Source organism: Schistocerca nitens, chromosome 3 (genome assembly GCF_023898315.1).
Source record: "Schistocerca nitens isolate TAMUIC-IGC-003100 chromosome 3, iqSchNite1.1, whole genome shotgun sequence".
Taxonomy (NCBI): domain Eukaryota; kingdom Metazoa; phylum Arthropoda; class Insecta; order Orthoptera; family Acrididae; genus Schistocerca; species Schistocerca nitens.
This window is the reverse complement of record NC_064616.1, coordinates 711164081-711177052: the sequence shown is the minus strand read 5'-3', so window position 1 is coordinate 711177052 and position 12972 is coordinate 711164081. Positions and strand designations below refer to the sequence as shown.

The 12972-nt window shown below is 45.6% G+C and overlaps 1 protein-coding gene across 9 annotated transcripts in view; it reads right to left on the bottom strand.

The window, feature by feature from the left end:
• The window catches only part of LOC126248683 (F-box/LRR-repeat protein 2), a 295973-nt gene that overhangs the window by 201903 nt on the left and 81098 nt on the right, over positions 1–12972 (bottom strand). Inside the window, exon 1 of one of the 9 annotated variants that reach the window (XM_049949956.1) lies at positions 8522–8653. The exons of the other annotated variants lie outside the window; for them this stretch is intronic. Within the exon in view, the coding sequence (XP_049805913.1) occupies positions 8522–8647 (126 nt within the window). The 5' untranslated portion in view covers positions 8648–8653. Of the gene's footprint in view, positions 1–8521; positions 8654–12972 lie in introns of those variants that run through there. 9 annotated transcript variants of the gene reach the window in all.

The following is a 12972-nucleotide window of genomic DNA, read 5'->3' as shown; positions in this document are numbered from 1 at the left end:
GCCATTTCCACCTGGCGCCTCAGTTGGACCAGCGTTCGTGCCGGACGTGCAGACCGCGTGAGACGACGCTTCATCCAGTCCCAAACATGCTCAATGGGGGACAGATCCGGAGATCTTGCTGGCCAGGGTAGTTGACTTACACCTTCTAGAGCACGTTGGGTGGCACGGGATACATGCGGACGTGCATTGTCCTGTTGGAACAGCAAGTTCCCTTGCCGGTCTAGGAATGGTAGAACGATGGGTTCGATGACGGTTTGGATGTACCGTGCACTATTCAGTGTCCCCTCGACGATCACCAGTGGTGTACGGCCAGTGTAGGAGATCGCTCCCCACACCATGATGCCGGGTGTTGGCCCTGTGTGCCTCGGTCGTATGCAGTCCTGATTGTGGCGCTCACCTGCACGGCGCCAAACACGCATACGACCATCATTGGCACCAAGGCAGAAGCGACTCTCATCGCTGAAGACGACACGTCTCCATTCGTCCCTCCATTCACGCCTGTCGCGACACCACTGGAGGCGGGCTGCACGATGTTGGGGCGTGAGCGGAAGACGGCCTAACGGTGTGCGGCACCGTAGTCCAGCTTCATGGAGACGGTTGAGAATGGTCCTCGCCGATACCCCAGGAGCAACAGTGTCCCTAATTTGCTGGAAAGTGGCGGTGCGGTCCCCTACGGCACTGCGTAGCATCCTACAGTCTTGGCGTGCATCCGTGCGTCGCTGCGGTCCGGTCCCAGGTCGACGGGCACGTGCACCTTCCGCCGACCACTGGCGACAACATCGATGTACTGTGGAGACCTCACGCCCCACGTGTTGAGCAATTCGGCGGTACGTCCACCCGGCCTCCCGCATGCCCACTATACGCCCTCGCTCAAAGTCCGTCAACTGCACATACGGTTCAAGTCCACGCTGTCGCAGCATGCTACCAGTGTTAAAGACTGCGATGGAGCTCCGTATGCCACGGCAAACTGGCTGACACTGACGGCGGCGGTGCACAAATGCTGCGCAGCTAGCGCCATTCGACGGCCAACACCGCGGGTCCTGGTGTGTCCGCTGTGCCGTGCGTGTGATCATTGCTTGTACAGCCCTCTCGCAGTGTCCGGAGCAAGTATGGTGGGTCTGACACACCGGTGTCAATGTGTTCTTTTTTCCATTTCCAGGAGTGTATTTTAAGATGCATAGCTTTAAATTAAGTAACTTTATCGTTAAGTAACACTTATTCTGCGTACAAATACTCCTGAGGACGAGCAAAATTACTCGAAACGCTTAGCGGTATCTTAAACAGAAATTAAATGTTAAGGGACTGATAGCATTTCTAAATAAATATTTAATTCAGTTTTCTTTGTTTTAACATATTATTTACCTAATTTTGTAAAGGCACATTGTATCGCAGTCTCTTAAGCCATATGCTCTTCGTGATAGCTAGCAGATTTATGCCGATATGCATATTAACGTATTTTGATAATATGCCACAAAATGTAGCCGCCCAAAAGGACATCGCCAACTATCCAACCACGCTCTCTAGCCGAAAAGATCACACAAGGACGTATTGTTTAGTTTACTCTTGGGCCGGTCGTGGAATGATCGTTTACTGTATCTGAAATCAACGTACAGCCCACCAAAGGATTTCCCAACGATTAATGAACAAATCTATCACAAAAATTCTACTCGAAAATGATGTGTCTGAAGAAGACGAAGGGATGACACTAAAGGTCACTTCTAACAAGTGCAGGAGGAACAAGCGATGCTACTACCATCGTAATAAATTTTCATCTGCACGAACCAATAATTATATTCGTACTTAACAATGACATTTATTCGTAATTGTAACATTTGGCCTTGTCAAAAGAAAACCACAAGAAATGTTAATTCTGTTGTTAAGATTCTTAGAAGAAACGTGCTGCACGAAAGAAGTATTTTCAGCAGCCTTATTCCACACTGCCTCGCCGAATTCCGCAAATAACCTTCCTTGAAGCTAAAGACGCCCGCCTTCCTCTTTAGCAAGCACCCTGAAGTAAAAGAAACCAAACGTACAGTAAATGGTAGCACCGTTCGTTTAACTTTAGCAATTGTATAAAAATGGCGCAGCTCGTCTTTCTTTGTCAATGGCCGTCGCTCTCTCTCTCTCTCTCTCTCTCTCTCTCACGGTATTCCAACGTGTACCAGGACTGCAAATATGTACCTGTAAGCAAAAGTTTTTCCGAAGTAACAATTAAAACTCTTTGACTATCCCTCGGAAAAATCACCTATAATGTACATTTATTTGTATCTCGACGAACTCTTCGTAACTTATCAGTATCACTCAAAATATCCAAATCATTTTTTCAGAAGTCTGAAATGTATTAAAAAACTGAGATAGAACAGTGTTACCCTACATAATTCTGCCATCAAGCATGTAACTGGCTGCGAGATTTGTTTCTTGACAATGCCTACTTTATTCGATAGTTTCAGAGTGTGATACAAACATGAGTACGCTATTACTCTAGAAGCGTGTAATATGGTCGTGAAGGCAGTCTGCAAAGTAATGGCAAGAAAAAATTTGGGGAAATTCTGATCAACAAGCAACAACTCTGTCTTGCACTCTCTTTTCTTATGTTGCAGCATATTTAGTGTTATTTGTCGTAAACAGCAGCTGTTGTGGAATAAAAGATTCAGTCAACGATGAAGCGAATGATGTCATATCAAACCGCTTCGCGTGGAAACCACAAATCGTTATCAGCCGTTTTCATCTATCTGATTTTCATGCTATCTAACCAGCTTTAATCACGGATATGTTTGGACATTCCTACATGCGATTTCAGTCATCTCAGGTGCACGCATTGATAGAAAGCTACTTTGGGATATCTCTCCCGAGGAAAGAAATATCAGACCAAGATGACAAGGTACTCGCCATCACGCTGTCTTGAGTATCTCCTTAGATCTGGGGTCTATTGCATCATGTTTGCATACGTTTCAAATATAGATGCTCGTTTTTTACTGACGTAGTTGCTGTCCTAATTGAGGAGTTTCTCGGCCAGCCTTCCTGAAACCCCGATAACGACTCAGGCTGAGGAAGTTTGCGACCCAGATCCTGTACAGTCCATTCACATCGAGATTACAAGTGAGAATGTATTCTACGACAGCAGTTCTAAACTTTGTTGTACCGTTTCCACTGTCTTTCCAATCCGTTTCTGCCAGGAACTTCGCTCTGAACTGTGCACGCGATCACACCCGTTATGGTGGTGGCAGGTTCAGTTTATGTCAAGCTATTTCAAAATGCGGTCAGTTCTTGACGGCATGCTGGTGCGCCTCCCCCAGCCCCTTCTCTCTCTCTCTCTCTCTCTCTCTCACACACACACACACACACACACACACACACAGTAGCGGTGTGTACCAGTTCGTTTCCTATGATTCCCACATAGCCTCGTATCCAGCAGAATATGGCATTCCCCTCTGTTTTCAATACAAATAAGAGTACCTCCGATTAGAGTTGGTCAACGGATGCGGTTAATTAACGAATATCTTGGAGTTTCCAACTAGTGGACTACTCCTGACTTCTCCTCTATTTCCATGAGCAAGTCGGAGGCCGACCGGATGAAAAGTAAGAGCCGGTTGTTTCATCGGGGTAAAGCAGACGCCGAGCTACCGACTAGTGCATTCCGAACAATTACCTTCGGTAGTATCGTCGTTTTGATGAAACCGTAAGAGTTCATTTGACGAAAGACAGTGAACGGATATCATACTTTTTATTTTAGAATAGTTCACGTATCACAAAGTATTATTATTGTCTCCGAGAACTGTACTGCGTTTATAATCAGGAAAAGATGAGGTGTGAACCACGTTTCTTAAAAATATTTTTATTTTACGGCGTTTGACTAAGAACCTTATTTTTTGCCGACCGCAAATGGCGATTGTACATATTACGCTCACAAATTTTGTGTGTGTGTCTGTGTGTGTGTGTGTGGGGGGGGGGGGGGGGGCGGACGAAAAACTGTACACAGACGAGACGTAACATTATGACCAGTGCCTACCGCCCACCGCGAAAGTGAACGCTGCCTGGTGGCGTTGCGGGAACGTAACTTGGTAAGGAAAGTATGCATATAAGCGTAGCAGAGACGCATGCCATCCGCAATCATCGATGCACGTTTCCCTGACGGACTCGTGTCTCACACACACTATATTTCCCAAACAGAAGTTTCACCAATCACATTCAAGGCAATCAATCAACACGAGATGGTAAACAAGCCATAGAACACCATGCAATGACGATATCACGACGACACATGATGAAAAACCACTGAACATTAACTCACGACTATAGACAGCACACTCAACTGACGAGCATCGACTGGAGAGATGGTGTGTCAATGCCAGCGTTGATAAGTGCGAAACAACTCTGTTCACACGCAGACCGAAACTGTACAAACACCAGACAAATAACACTACACACACACACACACACACACACACACACACACACACACACACAATATTATTCCATGAGCTAGTCAGGTACCTTGGTGTCTAGCTTTACCAGAAACGAACTTGGTGAAACACATACAACACGTCACCAACAAAGAATGCGCGACGCTCAGAAAACTATCCAATGCTTAACAGGCAAAGAACACTAACTACGAGGGTGGTGAGGTCCACGTACATGATTCTTATTAGACTAATGATGACGTACCCTGCGCCAGTCTGGGGTTTCGCAGCTTCAACCCATTAGCACCTCCTGCAGGTCATACAGAGCGAAGTTCTACGAATCAGAAGGGAAAAAAAAAGAAAAAAAAATTGGCTCTGAGCACTATGGGCCTTAACTTCTGAGGTCATCAGTCCCCTAGAACTTACAACTACTTAAACCTAATTAACCTAAGGACATCAAACACATCCATGCCCGAGGCAGGATTCGAACCTGCGACCGTAGATGTCTCACTGTTCCAGACTGTAGCGCCTGGAACCTCTCGGCCACTCCGGCCGGCGAATCAGAAGCAATATTTCACGATATGCACGCACCGCAGACACACACAATGAAATCCTCCTCGGGACCCTGGTGGAAACTCGTCAGATGACTGTACAGTAACTTTAGACATTCGAACAGCCAGCCGGAGTGGCCGAGCTCTTCTAGGCGCTGCAGTCTGGAACCGCGCGGCCGCTGCGGTCGTAGGTTCGAATCCTGCCTCGGGCATGGGTGTTTGTGATGTCCTTAGGTTAGTTAGGTTTAAGTAGTTCTAAGTTTTAGGGGACTGATGACCACAGCAGTTAAGTACCATAGTGCTCAGAGCCATTTGAACATTCGAACAATCTTTTCATCCCAAATCTGGGGAAAACTACGATCATAACCACAGGTAGCAGCACAATCGCCCAAAAACACTTTTCCGCAGAGAGTCTTACCCACCTATGACAAGCTTAAACGAAGTACACAGACAACGCAATATCGGCAAATCCCTGTATTGCAGCAAATGTAACTGGCAACGTCAGCTGTCAGCTGTGCTCACACAGGCCATAAACCACCGGCAGCGATAGGGAAGCCAAACACACACACACACACACACACACACACACACACACACACACACACACACACACACACAACTAAAGTACTTTCTACACCGAGCGATCGCTTTTAAGATCATCTTGACATCTCTGATGATCACTTTGACGTATTACATGTGCGCTGACGCTAAAGCTGGCCCAGGAGACGTCGCCAGTGTCCAGCAACAATGGTTACCAACCCCGTACTAACGTTTCCTTACATCTATGCATGAAATATCGCTGCTGGCAGAGTGAATCGGCTGAAGGATAGTGTGCTTCTGTCGCGAACGCCATATCCTGAATCTGCCCTGTTTCTACTTATTCCGACGTGATCCGCACAGAATCCTGCTCTAAAAGTTTTGTATGACGAATGGCAGAATTGTTCTAACGATTATGTCTAGGTATTGTCCCACGCTTATACAAGAGGACTTAGAAAAGTTAGTTACACATGGTTACGGCAAGTCAAGTGACTTTCATTGAATTCTGTACTGCACTTCAAAATGACACAGCTACACGACACTATTTTCCAATACGGTCACTAGATCTGTGTGCAATTTTAACCACAAGAATCGTGTTGTCCTATGTACTTCACCTTTGGAGTATGTCTCCGGTTGCTGCGCCATTTCACCCTCGCACTGTCAACTACGATGCATATGCTATCAGTACCACACCACAGCAGAATTGTGTCTGCAGGTCTCTCTTATGGCAATGCTCAACTCTTGTTGCGCAATGGTCTTAGCGGGGAGCGACGTGTGAACCTTACTTTCTGAGATCTCCACGTAATAAGCCAGAGTGAGCCATCTTTTAATCTGTTGCTCAGGCGGCACAGATGGTATGGACAGCCACACGTGGATACGAAACAAATACTTGTTGCAGGCAGCTCTGAAGTCATCGCCCTCTTAAGGGAACAGCGTCACGAGGAAAGGAAAGACTCTCATACCCTAACTGTGTTTATCTCTGGAGAAATCATCCCTCATGCGGAAGAACCTTTCCCAGTGCACAGGTTTCAGTCGGTACAGATCGTCGCTCATGTCGGACACAATATACGGACCGATCGGGTACTCTTATTTGGAGCAGAGTGGAGACTAAACGAAACACTTCATGGTTCCTGCGAAGGATTCGACTGTAGATACCTTGACCTGAAATAAACGGTGTGGACTTATGAAGTGATCCTGGATAGGTCACGTTTGAACCGTGGACCGTAAAACGAAAACGACCACTCCAGTAGCAGAATACGCGTGGAACGCACTTTTTCATGGACTGTAGATGCTGCGGAATTAAGAAGTGTACAGGTGAAAACCCACTGCCCAATAAACCAATTTACATGAATATAACCAAATGATTTCCAAAACACTAACACGTATTCTTTGCAGGAGAATGGAAAAACTGGCAGAACAACAACTCGAGAAGGGTCAGTTTCGATTCCGGAGAAATGTAGGATCACGCGAGGCAACACTGGCCTTACGACTTATCTTAGAAGATGGGCTAAGCAAAGGCAGTCCTATGTTTAAAGGATTTGTAGACGCAAAGAAAGCTTTTGATAATGTGGACTGGAACACACTCTTTGAAATTCTGGAGGTAGCAGCAGTAAAATACAGGGAGCGAACGGCTATTTACAACTCTTACAGTAACCAGGCGGCAGTTTTAAGAGTCGAGAGGCACGAAAAGGAAGCAGTGGTTGAGAAGGGAGTGAGACAAGGTTGTAGAATCCCAGATATTCAGTCTATACACTGAGAAAATAGTAACGGAAACCAAAGAAAGATTTGGAGTATGAATTCAAGTTCAGGAAGAAGAAATGAAAATTTTGAGATTTGGAGATGACATTTCAATTCTGTCAGAGACAGCAAAGGACTTGGAAGAACAATTGAACGGAATGACTGTATCCTGACAGGACAATAGAAAATGAACAACAACAACAAAAGCAAAACAAAGATAACACAATGTACTCCAATTGAATCAGGTGATGCTGGGGGAATCAGATTAGGAAACGAGACATTTTAAGTAGTACTAATGGAGTTTTACTATTTAGGCTCAAAGAAACTGATGATGGGCGAAGTACTGAAGACGTAAAATGCAGACTGGCAATGGCAAGAAAATCGTTTCTGAAGAAAAGAAATTTATTGCCATCAAACATAGATTTACGTATCACGGCGTCTTTTCTGGAAGTGTTTGTGTGGAGTGTAGCCATGTATGGAAGTGAAACATGGACAATAAACATTTTAGACAAGACGAGAAAAGAAGCTTTTGAAATGTAGTGCTACAGAAGAATGCTGAGGATTGGATGGGTAGCTCACATAACTAGTGAGAAGGAACTGAAAAGAACTGGGAGAAAAGAAATTTGTGGCACAACCAGACTAGAGAAAGGGATCGGTTGGTAGAACAAATTTTGAGACGTCAGGGGATCACCAATTTAGTACTACAGGGAAGCGCGAGGAGTCAAAATTATAAGGGAGTCCAAGTAAGCAGATTCAGAAGGATGTATGTTGCAGGAGTTATTCGGATATGAAGAGGCTTGCACAGGATAGAATAGCATGGACAGCTGCATCAAACCAGTCTTCGAACTGAACACCACAAAAACAACCAACTGACTAGCAATTGTGGAGGGTAAAAATCTTAAAATTGGGGTCGTTAATTACCAGGGCGTTGTCATCAGAGTCCATGAGTTCACGTATCTCCTGCACTGCTGGCCATTGATATTGCCACACCGTGGAAGGATAGATTACGCAGCGGGCTCTCAATCAGAAATCGCAATTGAATACTGTGATTGTGAGAAGATCGTGCTTTGCCTCATGTAGGAAGGAGAAACGTCTATCAGCACCTGTCTGAATTCAACGGAGGTTGGATCGTGACCTATTGAGACTGCAGTTTATCGTTCCGCGATACCGCTGGTCACGTTACGTAGGATACTAGGATGGCATGCATATTTGCGCTATGTCCTATCTTCGCAGTCTCTCTGACGCTTTTAGCATGGGGAGGCAAGTCCTCAAGCTGCCCGTGCTGTCCTCACCTACCTCGATACAGAGGGTGTTCGACTGTTGTCCTGGCCAACACGTTTTCCAGATGGTCACTAAATTTCGGTCGTGCACCCGAGTAAATTCCACTTCTTCTGATATTTCGGCTGTGTATAGTTCAGCCATCTTCAGAGTGAGCCGAATGACTGACGCTCCAGCACTCGCTCCGTCCTTATAAACTCGCGGGCCGCGCCACTGCGCATGCGGCCACAGATGCACAAGGCGCCAGAGACGTTGATCGGCGCCAGAGACGTGCAACATTTACATAACGCTGCGATAACAATGTATTACTGTGAGTTGTATTGTGGCAACGTCTTTGTTAGTTAATTACAGAAAATTGCGGAATTCCATTATTTATCCAAACTGAAGCCGCCGTCTCTATTAATTAAATTCGTCGTCAAGTGAATTTCAGTTTCTTCTTTCACTACTGAGTCTCAGAAAGATTAAGTTACGGCTGAAATTTCGACATTTTCGTACACCATAGAGTGGATAGTGTCAATACTGTGCTCTGGACAGCCGATTTATTAGATTGCAACAGTCGGGGTACCTGCGGTGTTCTGTCCATCTTTCATGGGGATCTCGTAAACCCCAGGCTTCCGAAGCACAGTATTTGATGGAGGCGAACAATCACTTTGAGTTTGCCGAGGATCCGCCCAATTTTTGACGATAGGCTTCCCAAATATGCAGGAAAGCCATGGATTTAAAACTTTCCATCTCCCTCTCTGCATTCCTTATGCCCACCGTTGGTATGACTCGCAATGCCTTACGTGTCTCCTGAGGAGAATACCCGTTGGCTTCAGAAACTCTTTTCAAGTGTAGAAGCTCGTCCTCCAGATTGCTCTCGTCAGCAATGATGTGTGCTCTGTGTACCAGAGTCCTGAGAACACTCATCGTCTGGGAAGGATTGTGGCAGCTATTTGCACGTAAATATAAATCCATGTGCATCTGTTTCAGATACAGTGAATGCCCCAAATTGCCATCATTTTTGCGTAGTACCAAAACATCAAGAAATGGAAGGCATCTCTCTTTTTCGATTTTCATTGTACACTGAGTTTCTCTTGGGATAGAATTCAGATGGTTTAAAAATTCTTATCGTTTATCTTCACCATGGAGCCACGCAACAACTGTGCCATCAACATACCTCCATAATACTGTGGGCTTCAAGCTAGCACATTCCAGCGGCTTTTCCTCGAATTCTCCATAAATAAGTTGGTGACCAAGGGCGACAAGGGACTATCCATGGCGACACCGTCAGTCTGTTCAAAAAATTCGTTATTAAATAAAAAGCATGGCGAGGTCATGATATGTTTAAACAAAGCTGAAATTTCTTTATCAAAGGTAGTCGATAAGAGATAATGGTGCTGAAAAGGGTACCTTTGTGAATAACGAAGTACATCGAAACTGACTAATATATTAGAACTTTTCAGTTTCAGTGATTTCAGTTTGTCAATGAAGTCCGCAGAGTTGCGTATGTGATGAACACAATAGCGCTTAATAACGACGTGAAGTATTTGGCACAGTCATAGGTTGGAGAGCCAGTGTTAATCACTACTTAACGCATAGGAAATATCTCTCTTACGGATCTTTGGAAGTCCATAAAGCCTCTGAGGAATCGTACCACTTGGTTTCAGTCTTCTCAAACCTTCTGGTGGAAAGGGGCAGGCTTTTTACACCTGGCACTATACATCAAAACGCCGAAATTTTAGCCTGGACTTCATCCTTCTGGGACTCAATAGTGAAAGAAGCAACTGAAATTCCGTTGGCGACGAGTTTAATTAACAGAGATGGCGGCTTGAGCTTGGACAAATAATGATATCCGGTACTTTCTGTAATAAACTTACAAAGACAGTAGCGACAGTACAGTTCGCATGATACATCGACATCCCAGCGTCCACAGACTGTGCTACCACAGATCTAATTCATGCATAAGTTGTACCTGTATGCCGCCGATCGGGGGCGCGGTCCGCGAGTTTAAAAGCCGAAATATCAGAAGAAGTGGAATTTACGCGGCTGCACGCCCGAAATTTAATGCAACTGTCACTGTGCCGCGAAAACATGAAGACGCACACGTTCTCCAGATATCTCAGCTACTGAAAACTATTGGATATAAGTTGCCGAGAAAGTGGCACGCCACTACTCGTCAGCCACTACGGCTGATTTAGTCTGGCAGGTGGCTGAAGCAGCACTGAATGACGTACCCCTATCTGTCATCCAACCTCAGTTGGTCACTGCCCAGCTGGGTTAGATGGTTCAAATGGCTCTGAGCACTATGGGACTCAACTGCTGTGGTTATCAGTCCCCTAGAACTTAGAACTACTTAAACCTAACTAACCTAAGGACATCACACACATCCATGCCCGAGGCAGGATTCGAACCTGCGACCGTAGCAGTCGCACGGTTCCGGACCACGCGCCTAGAACCGCGAGACCACCGCGGCCGGCTAGCTGGGTTAGAGGCGTCGTTGCTACTGTTAGACGTGACAGCTCTACGTACTACATTTTGCACCCTATATACCCCTAGATAACCTACAAATTTAGTTATGTATTCCTCCTACTGGACTGTATCGGCACCAAAGTAAAAATTCGTTACTTACTCTTCTTCTTGTTGTTGAAATTTTAACGGTCAGCAGTGTAGAAAGCAGTCGCCTCCACATTAAACAATAAACAGAGTTGATTGGAACTCGAAGAAGACTGCAGGGATGATGATGGGTGTGGGTGTAGGCATCAGCGCCCTTACGCAGTGTCTGCACGACTTTGTCGAAACCGGGACGACGACTTCGTTTACACCACAAGTGCACGACAAATGGTTCAAATGGCTCTGAGCACTATGGGACTTAACATCTGAGGTCATCAGTCCCCTAGAACTTAGAACTACTTAAACCTAACTAACCTAAGGACATCACATACACCCATGCCCGATGCAGGATTCGAACCTGTGACCGTAGCAGCAGCGCGGTTCCGGACTGAAGCGCCTAGAACCGCTCGGCCACAGGGGCCGGCTAGTGCACGGCAGAGATTGCGTTCTAGTGTACCTGGTTATCCCCCCCCCCCCCCCGCCCCGTTCCATTCCATTCACGTACGGAGCGCGGGAAAAATGATTGCTTAAATGCCACTGTACATGCTGTAATTAACCTGGCAACCCCTATGGGAGCGTTATGTAGGGGCTTGCTGTACATTTCTAGAGTCATCATTTAAAGCCGGTTCTTGAAGCTTTGTCAGCAGACGTTTTCGGGATAGTTTCCGTCTATCTTCACGAGTCTAGTAGTTCAGTTGTCTCAGCATCTCAGTGACACACTAAGTCACTCAACACCTCAATGACACACTCCTGTAGGTTAAAAAAAAAGTGACTAATCGTGCTGCCCTTCTCTGTGTATGTTCAATATCCCCTGACAGTCCCATCTGGCACGGGTCCCACACACTTGAGCAGTATTCTACGAAGGGTCGCGAGAGGGATCTGTGAGCAATCGTCTTTATAGATCGATTGCATTTTCCTATTATTCTACCAATAAACAGAAGTCTGCCACCTGTTTTACCCACGACTGAGCCTATGTGATACAGGGTGTCCAGAAAAGGGCTCCCTGATTTCAAAATTAAATATCTCGAAAACAAAGATCGATTGAGGAATGCAGTAAACGGTATGTTTATTGTGAAAGCTGTAAGAAGTTTATACAGCAGTTTGAAATAATACTTACAAAAGCTGCTAACAGATGGCGCTGTACGCTGTACAGCTCATATCAACATACATAAGTGAAATAGTCGTATGAAAACAATCTTTGCAAACAATCACATCACAATGCTTTCAAAATGTTCACCATTGGCACTACAGAGGTGACGCAAACGACGAATGAAATTCGCCATCACATTTCGTACTGTGTCAACCGAAATGGATTCACATGCCACAAAGATCGCCGATTCAAGCTCGTCCAGCGTGGCGGGATGCTTCGGGTAGACCATGTCTTTCACTGTGCCCCACAAAAAAAAGTCACAGGGAGTCAAATCCGGCGAATATGGAGGCCAATCCATGTCTGCACCAGTAAATTTGGGATATTCCAAAGCAATGACTCGATTCCCGAAGTATTTCTCAAGAAAGAGAAACACTTGTTCGGTCCGGTGTGGTCGGGCTCCATCTTGCATAAACCATTCAGTACCTGGTCGATCCTCTAACGCTTGCTGTGTGGCGACAAATTGTTCTAAAATTGCAACGTAACGTGCACCAGTGACCGTTTCTCGAATGAAGAAAGGGCCAGTAATGCCTCTGCTGCATACTGCAGCCCACACAGTAACTTTAGGAGAATACAGGGGTTTCGCTTCACACCAATATGGCTTTTCGGAACCCCAAAATCACCAGTTCTGCTTATTCACGTATCCATTCAGGTGGAAGTGTGCTTCATCTGTAAACCAGATGCAGCCAACATCAAATCCTTCACTATCAATCATTGTGAGCATCTGATT